The 20,740-nt window shown below is 41.9% G+C and overlaps 1 protein-coding gene across 3 annotated transcripts in view; it reads right to left on the minus strand.

The window, feature by feature from the left end:
- EPB41L4B (erythrocyte membrane protein band 4.1 like 4B) overlaps positions 1-20,124 on the minus strand; it is a gene marked incomplete at its 5' end in the record, with an annotated part of 164,744 nt that extends 144,620 nt beyond the window's left edge. For all 3 annotated transcript variants that reach the window (XM_083860082.1, XM_083860081.1, XM_083860083.1), the window contains one exon: positions 19,825-20,124. In XM_083860082.1, coding sequence (XP_083716208.1) covers positions 19,825-20,124 — 300 coding nt within the window. The remainder of the gene's footprint in view (positions 1-19,824) is intronic.
- Between the last annotated feature and the right edge of the window lie 616 nt (positions 20,125-20,740).

Raw genomic sequence — 20,740 nt, forward strand, 5'->3', positions numbered from 1 at the left:
AGTCTCATTAGTTTCCAGAAACCTTATGTTAACCCTGATTTTAAAAACTATGTCAGCATAAAAATTTTAAGAAAAAAAAAAATCCAACACTAGAAAATGCAAGCATGACAGATCAACCTAAATTTTACAAAGAAAAGGTTCTTTGGTTCTCTATGACACAAACTCTACAATAACCAGAAATCTTTTGACTAAAACTTGACCACAGAATATTATTATCCTAATGACAACATACAGGTTTTCCCCTATTTTAAGAAAGAATAATTTTCTTCAGGAATACAAGTCTGACTTTACCCACAAACCTCTTCTTTCTTCCTCCACTTCTCTCCTCAAACTAAACAAGTACATCCTCAATGCTGGAAGAACAAAGGCAACAGGCTTTTTTTTTTTTTTTTCCCTTGATAAACTCATTATCATCTTCCCAAGTTCAGGTTTGCTTTTACATCAAGATGGCAGTTTTCCCAACACTGTGCCAAGTACTGTTGCCAGTAAATTTATCTACTGATTTATAAGTTTCTATCGCTTGCTAGATCTTTGGGTCCCAGAGCTGTACTTTGAGCTTCCTTTGCCCAAAGCAAAGAGTGAACCAACATACAATTAAGATGGGAAGTCGGGCAACAATCATCAAAAATTCATGTGAAGAGCTCAACAGCTTCAGGAGGCAAAACCCAAAAATTGTTAAGTGTCATGAGTTTGGTTTGTCACCATAGCCCATCCTCAGATGAGTCACGGTTACTCAAAACAAAGATCATTAGAGTCACAAAGCATACATAATGAAGTTTTCTTGAACAGTCAGGTGCACTTTAGCGTTATTAAAGCAAAACCACCAAGTTACTGCATTCTATGAGCTCAAGATCACTGAGGAATGCAGTAGATTTTATTCAAATATATCAAGTGTAATGGTGTAAAAAAGCCCCAGCCCTTTCTCAACTCGTATCATCTCATATTTGCACCCATTTCTATGTAAGTTAGCAAACGCTTTCAAATTATTAAAGGTGAGGAAAACCCCGTACTTGACAATCTCTCGTTCTTTTTTTTTTTCCTTAAAAATGCGCAACAAACTGAAGACACGTTATTTTTGTCAGAACTGCTACATGAGCATGCAAATCCAGCACGTCAAAAAGAATAATGACTATCCTGAGTTCCATGGTTTGTTACATTCTTTCTTCCTATTATAAACAAATTATGATAAATTACACAGGCTTGCAATAGTAGCTGCAATTTCTCCTTTAACACAAAAATATAAGAGTTCATCATTGTTTGGAAAAATGCATATTGAATGGACTGCTATAAGCTCTTCAGTTTCTAACTTCAGTATTTTGCCAATAATCTTTTCATGTGTTAATGCTTAACATTCCATTTAACTAAATCCAAGTATCACTAAGGTTATAAAAACCAGTTTAACCCATCTTTTGACTGTGATTTTTTTACTGAGCTACAAAGACATGGTCTTATTCACTAGAAGGCCTAAGCAGAACAACTTGTCAAATCTTTTCCCACAGGTTAAAGGAATTCTGCCCACTGAAGCAGCAAACTCCAGAGCACCACAAAGGTCTCTACTTGACTGAGAAATACTTCCTTTGCAAAGTCTCCATAGAAGTCAGCTTACAACATTACTCCTCACCTAATCAAAACAAATACAATAGTCCTACTTTGCTTATTGTCTAAAATTACATTAGCAGTCTGAAGTATTACATTAGCAGTCTGAAGTTGACAGCATCACTTTCCTGCCTTATTCTTTAGAGACACTTTTACAGATGACAGCCACCAGGTATGCCTTCCAAAGAAATGAGATTTCCACCACTGGTTTACTTTTTGAAGGAGGCAGACTGCTCAAAATCTAGATAAAGTTAAGACACAAATGATAAAGACTTCAACACTCTCTCACCAAGTACCAAAACCACACTTCACATCATAATAAACATGTTCTAGCCTTGAAACATTTCTAACAAAAGATGAAGTTCAAAACAAAACATCAAGAGAAAAGAGAAGGCTCCCACAGATGTGAGAAGATAACTACCTCTTGACTAACTCATGACCCACAGTACTTATGCAAGTATACATGCTGTCCCTACCAGGCTAGAAAACAATATGCTATGAGCCTGGCACACCAGAACAGAGTATTTCAGATTCAGAGGATGAAACTAAGTGCACAGAAATGGCCTGAGAAGGATGATCTTTGGGGGAGACAGCTTATTTCAGTTAAAGGCAAAGTAACACCAAAATTCAGCTGCAGGACCGCCACATTCATGTACAATCTTTGATACATTGGCCAAGACAGTTGAATCAGATGGGAAAGGATTATCATGGTAAAATAGAAGCCTTTGCTATCAGCAGGACGAAGCTGGGAGAAAGCTGCAGTGATCACCAGGCAGATCCTTAGGTATTTACATATCGGAAGAGTAGACCATCCACATCTTTTAAGTACTGATCAGGAACACATGGGAAAAAAAAAATCAACTAGAGACAACAGTAAGAAAACCATAAATCTAGCAATTAAGAGTGAAAACAATTTAACAGAAGTCTGACAATTTACAAGCACACACATATTTCATTGTGACTATAAAGAAAGTGTATTAGAGCATTTGAGATGATTCACGACATAAGAGTATCACATTTAAACTTAGCTGGTTTTGATTTGTTTTACACTGACAGTGAACTAGTAATTTGTGTGTTTAGACAAGTCATAAACTTATATAAGAAAAGAAGTCTAACAGGCAACAGGTTCAAAGTCTCAAGTTCTATTCTAATACATTTTTAACGGGCAAATTGTTTCCCTCTCCCTCTCAGAATCAGCAGACATGTTTAACAAAAGTCTCATAGAAATCAGAAGTCTTAACTCCATAAATTTGAAACAGCCTCCCCAACCTCCCTCTTCCACCCTGTTAATCTAAAGTACTTGGGATAGGGGAACTTCAAAATAAATTTTATCTAGCAATTTGAAAAGTTCATGAAAAATATTTGTTTTTCTGTGATTTCAAGTGCATAACAAGTCACTAATAAGTAACTATAATACCTATAATCTGTCTAGATTCGCTGTAGCACAGACAGATTTGTATTTTAGCAAATTATCACCTTTGTCTATGCTTTATCACTGTTCTTAACCAAATCCTACACTGCCAGTTTCATGCAAAAAGAGGTGCTTTTAATTAAGGCTTATTGGGTGTTCCACAAGTAAAGCTCGTATCTTCTACTCTTCAAGGTTATCACAAGACAGTCACCTCAATTCAATAAAGAATGTCAAAGCAAAAAGAACTTTGTACTGTAACACTGCAATACCTTTAGTCAGCTTCCAGTATTTGTGTAAGGTGAAATTCTGCTTCTAGAACAAAGTCCAGATAAAGAGGCACTGACAGTTAAACTTGTTTCCTCAGTCTCACATAGTCAAGGGGCTCTGCATCTACAGAATATGTTTTAAGTATCCAGTCTTTAACAACCTCATTTCTCTCTCCAGCAGTGTTTCTGACCCTCTTTTGGCCAGTATAGAACTCAAACATTTACTCTCAAAATACAATGGCAATAGTTCACAGGGGCTTTCCAGACAAAAATCTGTACAGAGGAATACTGTGTGTGTAGAAGGAGCAATCCAGAACCATACCAAGAAGCCTGACAGGGCAGCCTTACTGAAGCTGTTGAATGCATTGGTACTCTACCAAACCCACATACTCCCATGACTGCTAGAGGTCACCATTTCCTGCACAACACCACACATACACCTTCACCTCAGCCACTGCAGCGCAGTGTCTCTCATGGTTTAAATTCCTATCTGGTTATTCAGCAGACCCTTCTGTCAGTTTAGTCACACCGCGAGACAGCTAAAGGCAATCTCTGGTAATCTTTTCTGCAGCAGTTTATCAGAGCCTCAAGTCTCCTGTCCAGATGGGGATAACAGACATTGTCACCTTACTAGCCAGACAGTGTAACACCTCCGAAGATGCTTTGGGAGAATCACAAGAGAGAGTAGCAAATGTCTGCACCTTAAAGTAAACAAATAATAGTTTTTAAAAATTGGATTTTAAATTGGAAGCCTTCCCCCATGAATACTAAAACCAACACTTCCCAGTTCTGGTTGGCATCATCCTTTCAGTTTTCCAGATTCAAGTTGATCTCCGTCACCCCGAAGCTGCAGCACAACAGCCCTGACCGTAAATGGATGCAGGCATGCATGTACACTAAGAAGCACCAGATGGCCTGGGAACTCTGTTTTCTTTAGCATTTTGAAAACAGGATTTATCCCACAAGCCATCAAAAGAACACAACTACTTAGTAATAAGAAAGAAAATCCTGAAGCAATTTTTTTTTTCTCTTTTTCCCCCTAATTAAAAAAAAGTATGCTTATTCAAATGCTTAAAATAGTTGTCATTCTAGTAGAAATACATACATGTCGTTCTAATGTAACTTGTGTACTTGGAAGTAAAAGCATATTTTCCATTGGAACACTTTCAGCATGATTCAGAGCCATCCATTTGTTCTTTCAAAATAAATAAAACTTCCACCTGCTTCTTAAAAAACACTGATTTAGATCATGCTCTTAAACAAAGCTTCCTTCCATAAATGCAGTAATTTAATAGTAAACCTTAAAAGGTTAACTTGGAAAATGTAACATGAAGTCAAATTCATCCATAGTCTTATTTTCCTTGTGAGAGACTAAACTAAAAATAATTGAGGTATTAGAAATGGAAAGATAAATTTTAATTGACATTTATTCACAATTAAGAATTACTGACTTTGTAGTAGCAAGACCCATTTCTGGAATATCTACAATAGAGATCTACAATTAAACTCAGCCCATTTGAATTTTATGGATCCCCCGATAGATCAGGAGTCCAGGCTCTGTTCAATGCAGCAGTCATTTTCCCTGAATAGCATAGTTTCCTTCCACCCCACCTGCAGCAAGCCTTAAAGGGATAAGGGATGCAATCCATCGCAGGATATCCAGATTAAATAATGACCCTCAGACCACCTTTCAGTCCTGTTTCCATTTAGAACTCCACTGGTGAAGCCTAGACAATGGTGACTTTCTCTAAAACTCCTAGTGTCTTTCTAAATTCAGTATCAGCTTTGTTATTCTTATCAACTCTAGCTCCCTGAAAACAAAAACTAGAGACAGCTGGGTCCAGTCAGCAATGGATTAGATAACAGCAGCATAAATTATACCACTCATCAGGATCTCAAGAAAATTGTCTCATAAAACAAGTTTAACTTCTTCCTCCATAAAACTACACTGTTAATTGATTACAGCAGTAGGAAACCTCAGATAAATTTATGCAAGATCTCTGACTTTGGAGCAGATGAGGTCTTGCAGATCTACACTTATTTCTTCTCCACACTAACCTGTCTTACTTTGGTGGGGCAGACTAGAAGCACTCACATGACCAAGCTATGAGAGCACCAAGTACATTAATCAATCCATTCCTAAAGTGATTACTTAGAGCCTCATGGCCCAACTCAGCAACACAGGCTGTTGCAGAACTTTCCCTTTAAAGATCGCCTGTGCCCTCTGTCTACTGCTTGGCCCTTTACTTACTCCATACTTTTAACAAATTTCTGACATTCAATGCTGCAAATGACTTTTTTTTTCCCCCAATGAAACATCCCTGGGTCTGATCCCTGAGCTGGCTTTCAGCACAGCCCCACAAACAGCTGAAAGGTCAGGTGTCTGTCTACAGCACCATGATAAGATGAGAAACCAAGAACTGTTTCAAATTAAACTGACCACAAAGCATCCATACTCTCAAAACACAGCTGAGGAGTCTGACAGAAGTAAGCATAAGAGTTCCTAAAATAGATGTGTGTAGTTCACAAGAGGCAGATTTAAAAAAAAAAAAAAATAATCATGAAGGGAAAGAAGGAATGCAGCCAGCAAGAAGCACTGTCAGTGCAACCCTGAAGTGTTCTCCTCACAGTCACTCACCAGTTTTCCCTGGGAAGGAACTAATAAAATTACTCCTGCTGAATAAAACTGGCACAGTAGCAGGAGATGACGGGTCTTGCTGGTTGTACATACTGACTTGCAAATCCTGGGGATGCAGAACTGCATCAACACACTGTAGCTGAATTCAGTGAAATCACAGGTCACACAGAGGAACGCGAATTTCACTCACACTCACTAGGTCAAAGACAGTGCCCTGACTTTCAGCAGCACTGCAAGAATCTTGGTATAACAACAGAAAAACAATGGACTGTGACCTCTCAGTGTAATGTTACAGCCAAGAAAACAAACAAGGGAACATTAGGTAAGAAGCAATGCCATTTCATATAACATTCAGCAAACCATTATAATACAACATTGCTGTGCTCAGCTCAAATGTCTGCACATTATTCACAAAGTCAGGAAAAAGCTATGAACAGTATTTCTGAGCCTGAAAAGCATCTGTAAATAAATTCTGGTTTTATCTACTTAGACAAAGATAAGACTAAGAGGTGGCATGTGTATGAATTTCACATATGTGCATGAGGAGAATATTTTTCTCCATAGTTCCATGATTTTTTGTTGCCTGCCTGCTCAAGTATCAAGACAGGAGATAACAGGGACCATAAAAACATCAGATATAATAAAAGACCAATTATTATACTGATGAGTCCACACGCAACATGAATAAGTAACTGCTTCTCATTAAAGACTCAAAGACAGATAAGCTAATGAGATCCAAGGAGAGCAATGATGGTAAAAAAGTGACAGGCTTAAAACAGTCTTGGAAGAAGTTCTAGAGACTGATTAGAGAATGGGAATAGATTAAGTGTTCATAACGACCCTTTCTGACCTGAAACAAATCTACAGTTCAGATCTTATTTATTTACAAGCCATCCACATGACTCTCTCCAATATAAAGAGTGATAGAAGAAATGATGACTAGGAGAATTGTCAGTTGACTTCCATTTAAAATAATCCTACCAGCCTTAACAAAAAATGTTAAAATGAGAAAAAAAAAAAATGGGAACAGAGACAGCTGGAACATCTGCTAACCATAAAGGCAAAGTAAATTTTCTTAGCAAATGCAGCAGCTTGGTCAGAAGTGGTGGGGAAGTAGACAGGTTTTTTGGGGTGAGTGGGGTGGAAGTAAAAGCAGGTAACAATAATCAGTGATTTTCTGCATATATTTGATTCTAATAATTCCCTTTGAAAAATAATTATTCGTAAAAACAAGGAGTTCTGGTAGTATGTGTAAGTTTGTAATCTTTTAGTCAGGCTTTAAGAACAGTTTCCCTCTCTATTCCAGCACAAAGGAGAATATGCATCATAAATCCCAGGTACTTCAAACATAAATTCCATTTCTTACTGCCACCAGGAACTAGCAGCCTCACAATGCCTTTTGAGATACAAAAGGCATTTTAAGTAACACCATAAATTAATTTAGATCTGAAACCAAAGCTGCAGGCTTGTCTATGGCTCCAATTCTGCATTCATAACCTATGCATTAGCAGTAAAACCACCCTAAGTTTATTACTACTGCAGGTTATGTCCATGACAAGACAGAAACAGAAGTATGCTCCAAAGCATGCATTTTCATTGTAGAACCATGGAGTCATTCAAGTTGGAAAAGACCTCTGAGACCAAGTCCAAACACTAACGTAGCACTGCCAGGTCCACCACTACTACACATATCTAAGCATCATCACATCTACACATTTTTTGAACATTTCCTGGGATGGTGATTCCACCACCTCCTCAGGCCGCCCATTACAATGCTTGACAACCCTTACAGAGAAGAAAGGTTTCCTAACATCAAATCTAAACATCTCCTGGCACAACCTGAGGCCATATCCTCTTGTCCTATCACTTGTTGCCTGGAAGAAGAGATTGACCTTCACCTGTCTATACCCTGCTTTCAGGCAGCTATGGAGCAGTAAGGTCTCCCTGAATCTCCTAGAACATGAGCCCTGCACACAGCCTCCCACACTCTGGCCCACCTCTCAGGGAGCTTCCACTGCCATCTGTGCAGAGGCAGATGTTACCCAAGCTTGGCATTTCACAGAAGATACTTTCCATGCAAAGCAGACAACAGTCTCAGAAGCAGAGGAAGCGGTCACATTTTATCTCTCTGGAACTGCACTGAATTCATGTTTTGCTTCCAGCGACATTTTTTCAGCACCACAAATTGGAGTTGGATTGCACAGGCTCAGTCAACTATCTGCTGTTTCCAGTGAGCACTTTCACATCATGCATAGACAACAGAAACAAAAGAACTTCATCCTCCACCTCACCTGTATCAGCTCTGCAATAACAGGGCAGACAGATGACTGCAGACAGATGACTGCACCATTTAAGAAACCAGTACAAAAAAATAAAAAAGAGTAGTTTCTGAGATTCAAAAGGAAAACTAGGAGAAAAGTTTCCTTCCCATATACAGGGTCTTGGAGTCTAATCCAAAGCTTGTGCAAGGAAAGCAGGCAGTGCTGCTCAGAGAGCTGCTATCTGTAGGGAGAGCTCCTCAGGCCTGAGGCTTTTCACAGGATCTATATTTGCTGGCTCCCACAAGTCATTTAATGCTGCCCCAGTCTTGACTGCCTTATCTTGTTAATGAGGTCAGTGCATATGCAATAAAGAGGAATTCATATTCTTTACATGTTTCCCTATCTCTCTCACAACCTAACCAGTTGTTTGCCCTGTAGCTTGCAAAAAACAACTTTTCCAAACACCTTACTGAAAATTCTGGTATTATGTAAAAGCTCTATCTGCCCTAAATTAAGAAGGAACTTTTGATTTCAGTGAACAGTAAGGTGCCTTACAGAATGCAAAAGAAACAAAGTTCATTTTGAGGCCTATCCTTCAAGCCAGCACTTGCAGTGCAGCTTTCCCACTCTCAACAGCTCCTGAAAGTCACAGCAAGCTCACAGAGAGGTGTCACACAGAGGTTCTTCAGACTATTTTCTCTTCCTAGAAAGCTTCCAGCATGCAGTTTACTGAAACAGCTGGGAAAGTTCTCCCCTCCTGGCATTACACAAATGCTGCGAAACTGGCAGCTTTTACAGAGAAAAATCTGCTTTCCGAAACAGAATTTGGATGAACAGTATTTTCTATTTATGAAAGAGGATATCTTTCTGCTTTGTTTGACAATTTTTCAAGATTCTGATCATACTGGAAATGCTACCAGTTTTGCTTTTTCAAAGAGAATGAAATTCTTCAAGAAGAAACCATTCTATCAGTAGCTAATATAATAGCATGCAGGAGGATGAAATCATGGTACACTTTTCTGACCATAACAATGTTGTTAAAGCAAAATGTTTGCTGAAACAGATGAACTTTTTTTTTTTACAAAATATGTTTTATTATCAAATCACAGATCAAAATATGCTGCGTAATGTGAAAATACATCAAAATCCAAGCACATGAACTGTAAAATGAGAGTATCTGCTGGCAAATTTCAATAGCAGCAAACAAAACCCACTTGTTTTTGTTTCACAGCACTGAATTTTTCTATTCCCACTCCCTTCTGAGAAATGTAGTCATCAACTTAGGCCTATTTTTTTGCTAATATACAGACAGACAAATGCTCCAACTCCTTCCTCATTTTTTCCATCTTTAAAGTAAACATCTTCATTTTCTAAAGCCAGAAATGACACATCAGAAAACTTTTACTACAGGATAAATTTTAATGCATATAATGCATCAACATGCTACACAGGAAAAAAAAAATACCCAATTTTAAGAAATATCAACAAAAGAGGGGATGGCTCAGAGTATTCAAGGGAAAAGATGAAGGCCGTGGGTAAATAACTTCATCTTGTTTTCCATTAAGTTTAAGAATACTGTATAAAATATTTGTTGTTGAGATTATTTCCTCATAGATTGACCTCCCAAAATATATTATGCACCTTTCATAAACTAAACCCCTTTAATTAAAAGAAAAATTCTTCTCCAAGTGCCTACTGCTTGCAACAGTTTGAGTTTTGATGTCCCAAAGGCTCACCGATTTTCACACCTAAAAACAAGGGGTTTGATTTCATAAGTTTTGAAGCAGTTCATTGAACAGTGAAAAGCCAAATGTGAAATATTATTGTATGAGAATAAGGGAATGAAGGGAGACAGAGCACATATACAGGCTGATAACAGCTCAAGCAATCAGCTTGAAGGAGAAAGGGAAAAGTGCTAGTCAACATCTAATGGCTTCACTGGCCACTCCAAAAGGAATTAGCGGTCTTTGCTGTCTTAGTAAGCAGGTTCCCCCATTAAAAAAAAAAAAAATAAAAAAAAAATAATAATAATAAAAAAAAAATAAAATAAAAAAAAAAAAATTAACATCTTCTAATTAACCGGAAGCCAAGAAGAAGACTCCAGTGCGGTGCTGAGAGCTGCATGCAGAGTCAGCAGTGGCAGAGAGTGCTGGGCAAAGGCGGAGACGCCCCCCAGCCCCAGCCGACTGACACCGCCCTGGGACATCACACTCCTGGGACGACTGGAGTCGGAGCCGGGCTGGAAATGCTCCTCCTCAGGGAAAGGGGATGCCAGCCACAAAGAAGAACATTTCCTGCCACCCTCCCTCCTTCTCTGAACAGCAGGGGAAGAAACTAAATCAAACCCAGTAACATGAAACAGCAGGAAAAGGGAGGAAAAGAAATTAAGTCTTTTGCACAACAAAGTTATATTGTTACACTATTAAACCGGCTCCTTCCTCCACAGAGCTACAGCAGGATGTCTGAATTCACACTGGCATCCAAAGACCAAAAAATGAGAGAAAAGTGGATGCTGCCCACTGGACTTTACACTTGCAGGGTGCTGCCCTTCCTAGCTATACGACCTACTTTGAAGAATACCACTGCTCTTCACATATTTGCTTAATTCAAAGAGATAACAGACTCATCATTCATCATCTCTCAAAGCAAAGCACTCATGGAAGGTTCATTATTCGGGAAGAATTTCTACTCAGTAAGTAGCTTGAATATAAAACCTCCACACTGAGAATCAGCATCTTTGCTGAATAGTGATCTTTATTGCAACACAATGATTGCACTGAGTACTGGTGTGCTCAGACCTGCTTACAAAAATGGAAGTTCTTGAGTTTGGTCTTTTTACATAAATGTAAGCTCTTAATTTAAAATCATACCATTATCATAGATCCAGGAACAGCAAATAAGGTATGAAAGAGATTTGTTTAAATGACAGAAAGCAGCCTTGACCAATTCTGGATGGAAACAAGGAAGAAGAAGGAAAAAGTTTCATAGGATTGCTTCTCTTCTCAGAAAATTTGGAAAATATTCACTTGCACAGTTAAAACAGGTAGCATTTGGACTTCATACCAACAAGAGAGATAGTATGCAGTTAGCCTATTAATACTATTTATCAAAATTGAAGTGAGAATTTGTTCAGAACCTGGGATAATTTTAAAGCTTAACAAAGAAAACTGAAATTGCTTATCATCCAATACATAACCTACAAGACCTCACACAGTGAAAAGAGCTCAACAGGAAACTTTAAACTTAAAAATGGGAAGCAGTACCCTTGTTTAGTCTCAGGACAAAAAAGAAACAGGTGTTTTCCCAGTCAAGACTGTACATTACAAAAACCCTCTCAAGCCTCTACATTTGTTTTATATATATATATTTGCGTTGTTGTGTTGTGTATAATACATACAATCAATTACTAGTGCTACAAACAACTACCAAGAAAAGCATTATTTTCAAACAGTCACAAAAGAATCAATCCTTATAAGTTATCCTAGAAAAGAACTGCTGTTCTAACTGTATATTTGATACCACTATGTTCATATAAAGTGAAGTTCTTCAAAAGAAAGAACCAACATTCTCCACATATTTGTGTAGTTATTTTTAATATTTCACAAACATTAAACTGGTTCTTCTATTAGTATTTCCAGTCTCTTATCATACAAACTATACCACACATATTAAGACAATGAAATACAGAAAAAATTCAATGTGTTTGTTAGCATACTTAAAGAAAAAAAAGGAAGGGGGAAAAAAAGACAGCATTTGGTATTTGTTTGGATAAACTATCTGTGGTTCCATAACAACAAGGAAGGGAAACAATCTGAATCTGTACAGATCAAAACCAAACAGCCAACATAAATTAACTCTTAACATTTTTCATGCTTCATAGCCAGAGTCTGAATCCGTAGCTTCAACAAATATTTCAAAATAATCTCATCACAATATAGCTAATGGTCCAGGACACATTTAAATTGATGCATAAGAATAAATGGAAATAGTAAGTCAAATGAAAAGCAGATGGTCACTTTAAACACTTCATTACCCTCCAAGCCTTTTATTTCTAATACAGAAAAAAAATAAAAGAACGTTTATCATAGTCTACGTTGGAAAAGAAGTACTAAACCCACCCTGTTTCTCAAGTATTTAAAATACTAACCCAGAAACACTGTACATACTTCTAGCAGTTGTTGAGTTCATCCTTCTAGAAAAAAAAAATATTTTGTACTTATCCTTATCCTTCTATTTACTTTGCTAAGAGCCTAAAAACTCAATGATGTGTACGTTCTCCCTTCTTCTCTCCACCTCCTGTCCATATAATTTTTGTTGTCTCATGTGGAACCATACGTTTTTAAAGTATGGAGGTTTAACCTTGGAATTAATTATTTCATCAATAGCTCCCGGTGTTGCCCTCATGTCAGCCCTACAGATGTTCACAACAAGCTCCACCTGCACCATTTGTGCCCTGGCACAGGTGAGTCAAGCTGGCTGAATGAGCTGCCCAGCCAGCCACAGACTCATGGCCACAGCAGGGAAACTGAATTTTCCTGGGGGAGGAACAGGACTGAGGAGTGTTTCAAATCTCTGGCAACTGCAGAAAGCCAAAGAAATTTTCTAAACGACTAAGAGGGAATATGACAGAGAACTATGCTCAAGCTCCAAACTAGAAGGAAGCCGATCTCTAATACTCTTTAAAGTGCCTCCCAGAAAATATCCCTCACAGCTTGTGGAGCTAGCTGTTCCTAGGAGGAAAATAAAACTACTTTTACAGACTGGGAAAACAAGAGTCAAGTAAAGGAAAACCCACAAAATTAAAAGAAATCTGACCTTATTAAAAAGAAAATTCATTATTTATTGTGCTAGTAATACAGACAATATCCACACAGAAAAAAGTATAGATAATTGCTCAAGGAGGAGATTGCAAATGAAATGGGAGAGCTGAAAAGGTTGGGAATTTAACAACAGAAGCCTTGAATTGCAAAATGGACTTATGCTTGAAGAAGGTGAGACACTAAACAAGGCCATTCTCTCCGAGAAAGTGACATAAAAAAGGTGTTTACAGAGGCACTACAAATAGGAGCACAAGGAAGTTCATAAAGACAAAGCATCTGCAGTGAAGCAGGAGTAGAGAGATAGCTGTCCCCTTTCTGTTTCAGAAAAGAAACAGATGAACAATATATCCCTTATTTTATATATAGTTTTATATATGTATAGTCTCTTCACCTTTTTTCTTCCTGTGCCATCTTCTGCAATCCAAACAAAACTAGTCCTCTGCTTGCTCTTACACATGTACTGAACTTCCAAAGTCCCTCTGCTCCTATTTCTTGCCTCATAGGAACTTTGCACATGGCCAGATGTTCTTTTTCCTCTTCAGGACTCCTACTAAGAGCCTGAAGCTACAGGCTTGCCATCCAAACTATAGGCTAGAAGGTAACTACTGGAACAAAATCCCAAAACATATTAGATGTACACTGTTGACAAAAAGGTTCCTGTATTGTCAAACTGTTCTGTAAGTTTCCTTCTTATAGACCCTCTCCCTTCAAATCCATGGTGGTCTTCAAAGTTTCTCCAAGGTTTGCTATTGGACAGGTAAGCCCAGTGCAAACATCTGCTATGAAATGCATTTTGGTGCTAATAAATGAGAGCCACACTGACATTTCACATGGTTACTCTCCTAAGCATAGTTGTCTTCTAGTCCAGTGCAAAAAGGCTTCTGAAGGAACACATACAACAACCTTATCTTCACCCCATCTCTCCAAACACATAAGCTCCCCATCAGAGAATCAGTACCAGGTGCTCTTGCTTTTGCATTGCACTGCTCTCATCACGGGCTTTCTCCCCCTCCCTGGTTGTCAACTCTTTGCAGCAGTACTCCTGTCATCCTGTCTATCTGTATTACACTGAAAATTTGTATTGGTTTTCATTAATAACTAAGGGAACTCACAAGCAGAATTTCTCTTACATATGCCAAAACAAAACGCTACTTTTAGTCTCCTTTTCCTACTAGGTACTCCCTTTTCTACAATGTCTCTTATCTGCTGTAGATTTACTGGGGCAAGCACATCAAGGGCCAAAAATTCCCTCTTCTCTCTCAAGAGCCTAACATGCATTTCTGAAGCACGGCTGCAGTCACGTATGCACACCTCATCTCATTTCTCTCTCTGGGGCTGTGCATGTTCCTGATCCTGTATGTGACTGTACTGTGAATGCCTTTCACACACCTTCAGTACACGCTGCAGCGATGCATCAAGGCACATGGAACAGGGATAACATAATTAAAGGTTATTACCAGCAGACAACACATTGAGTTCTAGCTGCAGCTGCTTAATCACAGCTGTAAGGTACTCAAAAGGCATTTCAACGTGAACTGGAGAAACAAAAATATCCAACCTCTTCTACCAACAGAGCCTGATCAGTTTATGAAGGAAATTACTAGTGCTGGTGCTCACAGGAGCCCAGGAACACAAGAGACCTTTCCCTTTCCAGTGTTGCAAAGATGCTTTTAACATTTTTCAGTAAGTACCCTAATTTTATGTTGTTCAAAGGTAACTTCTGCATAAAGAAGGCATATTACCAATTTTATAAGTGATAAAAGTTTTAAAGAATTTATTAAAAATCCCATTACCTGTGTGACATAATATATCTGTTGGAGGGGGGGTGAATACGTGTGTAACTCCTAAGTTAGGAAACTTCAGAGCATGACCTGAATCCAAGTGTCTACATGCATATTAGTGCATTTCTCTAGAGGTAATAGTCATGAAACATTACTTGGAAATCACGTGTGATATGAAAGAAAGAAAAAATGACTTGCACTTCCCTCCTGATATTTATAACTTTATCAAGTCAAATACACTAATCAATAAAACTGAGATGGCTGGTCAAGAGTTAATTTAACATTTATATCTGATGTAAGCATAGAGGTCATGCAGCAATTTTTGCTATGTTCATGTTACCCCAATAAGAAAAGAACACAACACATAGCAGATCAGAGATTAGAAAACAGTATTGAAGAACATTTACTATTCCTATCCTGAAGTGTTTCCATAGCAGCCAAAACAATTATTAAAACAGATACGCCAAAAAAGAAGGCAAAGAAATAATGCAAAAGCCATTCATCTGTGAAAATAATTCACAGATTTGAAGAGTTATATATGAGTTCTTGATTAATTTAATCCTTAAACATTACATACTTCCTAATACATCACACAAGTCTTTTGTAACGGTGCTCACAGCAGCAGAGGAATTTATCAGAGCAAGAAGATTTTTAGAAAGAAGTATTTATAACAGATAACATGTTGACTGCTGTGGATTCACATCACAGAAAATGTAAGGTATCTTAGATCTACTTTGCAGGATGAGGATTTTCACAGTGGAGGAAGCTTGTAATTTGCTTCTCTTTTTATCCTACTTAAGACTACAGAAAGCCAAGAACACTCTACAAATGTTCATTCTCCTCCTGCCCTCCCACAGTTTATCAGAAAATACCGTTTCCAAGAGCATTAAGTGACATTAATTCCTGCTACTCTGGACAGTCCCACTGAATAGCCATCTTTCATACCTGCCCTTTAAGCTTTCATAAGATGCACCTAATTAAAAATCAAAGACTCAGTTTTTAGAAATGTCAGCCATCATGCCTTAGAGTTAAGAAAAATTTGGCTTTTTGGCTTTACCTGAGAGCCATCTATGTATTAACTAGCAGGCACCATCACTGCTGCCTAAATGTCAAACACTCTCTCCTTGCATTCCTTCTGTAAGAACACATTATCACCTGCAACCAGTTTTTCTTTCATTAAAGTCACGAGTCCTGCAGAAAAACAGAGGCGGGATTGTTTTGGCAACAGTGAGCAAGTAGCCTTCCATCTACCTACAACCAAGCTGCAAACTCTGACCAGGTAATAGCCTCCAGTGTAAGTGAGAGTGCAACACAACAGATACTAAACAGGATCCCAACGGTTAAAAGAAATACACAGACAGCTATGTGTGAGGGAGGAGGGATGGTTTCTAATGGAAGTGTTTTTCTCCTTGCGTCAGTTCTCATCACTGGATTTCAGATGTGCAGACACGTGGTGTCAGGTCAAGAAGAAGTAATGACACCATTTATGTTCCCCTTCCCATGGGAAATCGCCCCACAGCAACAGAACTGGTCAACTGCCACTCATTCCTGTATAACAGATCCAACCTTAATAGCATCTCACATTCGATACAGGGCCCTGAGGAGCTCGTGGGTTTAAAAAGCCATCCAGTGCATTATTCTGTTTAGAAAGAATACTTTTAGAGTACTTGATTCTTGCCTTAGGAGTGAAGAAAAAAAAGCCAGCATCATCAAGCTATCCTTGAAATTTCATGCAAGAAGCTGAGTATAGAAACCATTATCCAGGGGTATCTGCAGTGCTCAGAATAATCTTATGTTGACATTTGTGTGGGGGCAGCTGGGTACGAAACGAGTTTGTGAAAGCCAGAGAACACCTACAAATGAAAGAATACACAGCACATAGAAGGGCAGGCTAGCAGATGGGGTAGTCCAAGGGCAGAGCACATACAGTAAAAAGAATAAAGTGCAAATGCCCCAGTAGAAAGAGGGTGTGGAAGCACAGATAAAGAAGAAAGATTACTCTAGTTCACTACTGCTGTACAGCCTTGAGAAGAAGGAGCTAAGGAAGAACTTGGAGATCAGGGCAGATCTCTGCATCTGTTACGATCATAAACTGAAAAGAGTTTACAAGACACGTACTTTCTGATACAGACACTATCACACAAACTATTACGTTAACCACAAGACAGTTATCAATTTACTACTGTAGGATTTATTTTTCCAACAGCCCTCACCTATAAGAAAGCACTGTGGCAGAACATGATACATTTAACTTGGGCAAAAGTTTCAGGGTTTCAGTTTTATTGGAATAGTAAAAAAAAAAAATTAAACAGTAACAAAAAAAAAAAAAAAAAAAAAAAAAAAAAAAAAAAAAAACCTGAACCTTTTTTCTGTGTATATTGCTAATTTTTCTCCAGTCATGTCTTTTCTGTCATTCCTCCACACAAGCAAATAGACCCTGTAGTCTTTGAAATCCAATAAGCCTTTCAATTACTTCCAAACAAAGTCTTAGAGATAGCCTAAAAAGTTGTAGTTGCAAGAGTATTGTGTTCTAATATCAACAAGTTTCTTTTTCAGCTACAAAGGCAAGAGGGGTGCAATGCCAGCATGAAGGGCACATTTTATGGACACCGGTATCTCCTGAAATAAGTGCTTGCAAACACAATCAGCAGCACAGTGAAATCCTCTGCAATCACCTCTGCACTTCACCTCATGAGTAAGCTGCTCATTGGTGATGAAGCCCACTCTCCCTCCTTTTGATAAAATTTGAGCTGAAATGAAAGAAAGCACCATACACTTTCTTTAAAGAGATGCTACTGAATTCATTCAGCTTAACCAATCCCGTACCTCAGCTTCTGAGTATTAAAGCATGTTCCCATAAAATTCCCATAAAATCTAGACCTGCAAAGCTCAGAGAAACTTTACTGATCAACTTCTATAAATGGTGCAATGCCTCTCTCAGTTTTTCTAACTCTCAGTGTGGGTGTTACTTTCTGTGAAAGAAAGGAAAAAAACATGAGGAACAGATATGTAATTCAACAGAACAGTTTTTAATCCTCCGAACACTGACAGCTATTACATGCTCCAAAGTCTTCCATCAGTCTAGGGATTTGCGCCAAAAAAAAAAAAAAGCCAACTTCTTACTCTGTCTTTGGACAGCTGAGCTACAACCACCACATGTGCAGCTCATGTTCTGAGAGCACCGGCAAGTCTAAGCTCCATTTGGAGGTCAATTCAAGCAAGAATGATCCACAGCTTCTTTACTGGGCCAAGCAGATATGTCCATGTTTTCAGCACTCAAGGACTAAAAGTGTCATTACCTCACCTTCTGATCCTACAAATCCTCAGACCGTCTTAAACAGGCTCTACAGCAAAATCTGACCTTTGATAAATCAGAGTATAACTTTAAACAAAATATTTACCAAGCTTATTGACACAGACCTCTATAAGTAAACCCTTAGCACACTGATAACAATCATCAAGTCTACTTTATAAAAGATTTGTGCTGAGATGCTAGGAGGAGTGCAGCAAGTTGTGAGAAGACAAGAAGATGCGAGGAGAGGAAATATATTAGCATTTCAAATATCTGGAAATGTGCAATGTAGTCTGTAGGGAAGAGAGGGCTGTTAATGCTGCAGCAACTATCTCTAGGTGGCTCCGTTCACATACTTCTGTATTCACTTGTAAGAGTCTTACTCAATCGCTTCTGTTTCTTTTAAGCAGAAACAATAGGGTTGCCAAATTCCCTGTTTCAGTGAAATGATGCCAATACATACAGATGACAGCTAATATGAAAGGCACCTAACAAGAGTCTACTCTGAAAAAAACCCTCTCCTTTATACTGCGGGAGATTAAAGCAGTGCACAATTTCTCAGGTTGTTACATTCCCTGTTACTAAGTTCTCCCACCTGTTTTTGGAGACCAAGCTTAATGGCTGGTGACTGTTTAGGTTGAAATGGAAAGAAGATTAAATGTTCCTCAAACATGATAAGCTTCCATACTATTTCATGGGAAACTTGGGTTTCAACAGGGAGGTAAAAGGTCAGCAAAAAACGATGGGCAGTGAGGAATGAAAAAACCCAAACTGCAAATTACGGATACACACCACGCAGCCGCCTTTGAGAGAGATAAAAGGACACACAACGAACGGGCTTGGGGGATGCTGAAACATCTACAAACGCGGCCCAGCCCCGGCGAGCGGGCACAAACAACTCCGGCACAGCCCCGCAGGCAGCACCGTCCCTTCCTCATTCCTCCTGCACGGCGGCGGGAGGGGAGAAAGTTCAGCGCCGGCCCCGGCCCCGCACCCGCGGAGCCTCCGGGGCTCAGCCCGGCCTCGAACCCGGGCGCCACGGGACGGGCAGAGCGCCTCGGGCACCCGGAGGGCCCTTCCGGCAGCGAGGGCGGTGGGAGACAAGAACTGAGGAGAAGAAGGAGGCGGCGACCCCCGGGGACCCCACGGTGGCGGGGGCAGCGCGGCCTCGCCTCGCTCTCCCCGCGGGGAGCGCCACAGGTGCTGAGGGCCGGCTGAGGGCTGACAAGGGCACCGCCGACCCCGGAGGCTCCGCTCTCCCCCGCCCGGCACACGGCGGTGCCCTCACAGCCGGCCGTGCCCCCCACAGCCCGGCCGTGCCCCCCACAGCCGGCGCTGCCGTCGGGCGGGCTGGGCGGGCAGGCCCCGCACCGGCCGGGAAAGGCACAGGCAGCGCCCGCACCGGGGGCCGGCCCCTCCCGGCGGGCAGGCAGCGCTGCAAGGGGCTGTTTTCGGCCGCGCAGGGGAGGAGGAGAGCGGGTGCCCACGTCCCCGTGGCTCCGGGGAGAGGGCAGCAGGGCGCTCCCGGCGGCAGGACGGGGGCGGGCGGCGATGGCGGGAGGCGCACCTGGCAGCAGGTGCAGGCGGGCGGGGACGGCGCCCGGGGAAGGACGAGACCGGCCCGGCTCTCCCGGCGAAGGGCGCCCGTGGCGCGGCCCGGGGGGGGCACTCGCAGGTGCCCGTGGCCAGGGAGGGGGGACGATGCGGAGGAGGGGAGAGAGCGGCCGCGGGCTGCAGGAGGGGAGCGCACGCTACTCACCGGCAGCTCCACGCTGACTTCGGTCCCGTCCAGGAGAAGGACGCGGCACTGCAGCACCGGCTTGCTGCCGCCGGCCGCCGGGATGTGGACGGGCGCTCCGGCGCCGTGCACGACCCCTCCGGGCAGCGGCGAGGAGGGGAAGCCTCCCGAGCCGACGGCGGCGGCGGCCGCTCCCCGCAGCCCCCCGTCCCGCTCGTCCCCCTCGCCGCCGAGCCCCCCGCGCCCGGCTCCGCGCCCGGCTCCTCGCCCGTAGCGCTGCATCGACCGCCGGCCAAAGGTCCTGCGCAGGAACCGCAGCATCCTGGGGGCGCCCTGCCCGGCCGCTCACACCCCCGAGCCCGCAGCTCCGCGCCCGGCCCCGCGGCGCCTCCCAGAGCAACGCAGCAGCGCCGCCCGCCGGGAGCCGGCCCCGCCAGCCCCGCCGCCCGCTCCGCCCTCTGCAGCGCCGCCCGGCAGCGGCACGGCGGGCACGGCACGGCGGGGCGGGCACGGCACAGCGCGGCGGGAGGAGCGGGCGGGGCGGGGCGGGGCGGGACGCGGCCCCTCCCGCCGCCGCGCACAGGGGTGTGAGAGCGGCGCGGCCGGCAGGGGGAGCTGCTGAGGCGCCGCCACCTGCGGGGGGAGCCCGGCCGGGCCGCCCCGCTCCGCTCCTCTGCTCTCCCTCAGAAACTGCCCCGGTGTCTGCGCGACGGCGGCCCCTCGCCACCGCCCCCGTGACGGGAGGGGAGAGAAGCGGCGGGGGCGCGGAGGCGCTTTTCCCGGCCGGGCGGCCCCCGCCCCGCGCCCGCCCGTCTGCCGCTTCCGCCCCTTCGGACCGGCGGGAGAGGCGCGGGGGAAGTTATTCAGAAATAAAAAAAGACAAGGCGGGGATGGAGAAGCGGGCGCAGGCAGAAGGACGGGTCTGCCTGTGGTGGAG

Source organism: Zosterops lateralis (genome assembly GCF_965231275.1).
Source record: "Zosterops lateralis genome assembly, chromosome: 1".
Classification (NCBI taxonomy): Eukaryota; Metazoa; Chordata; class Aves; order Passeriformes; family Zosteropidae; genus Zosterops; species Zosterops lateralis.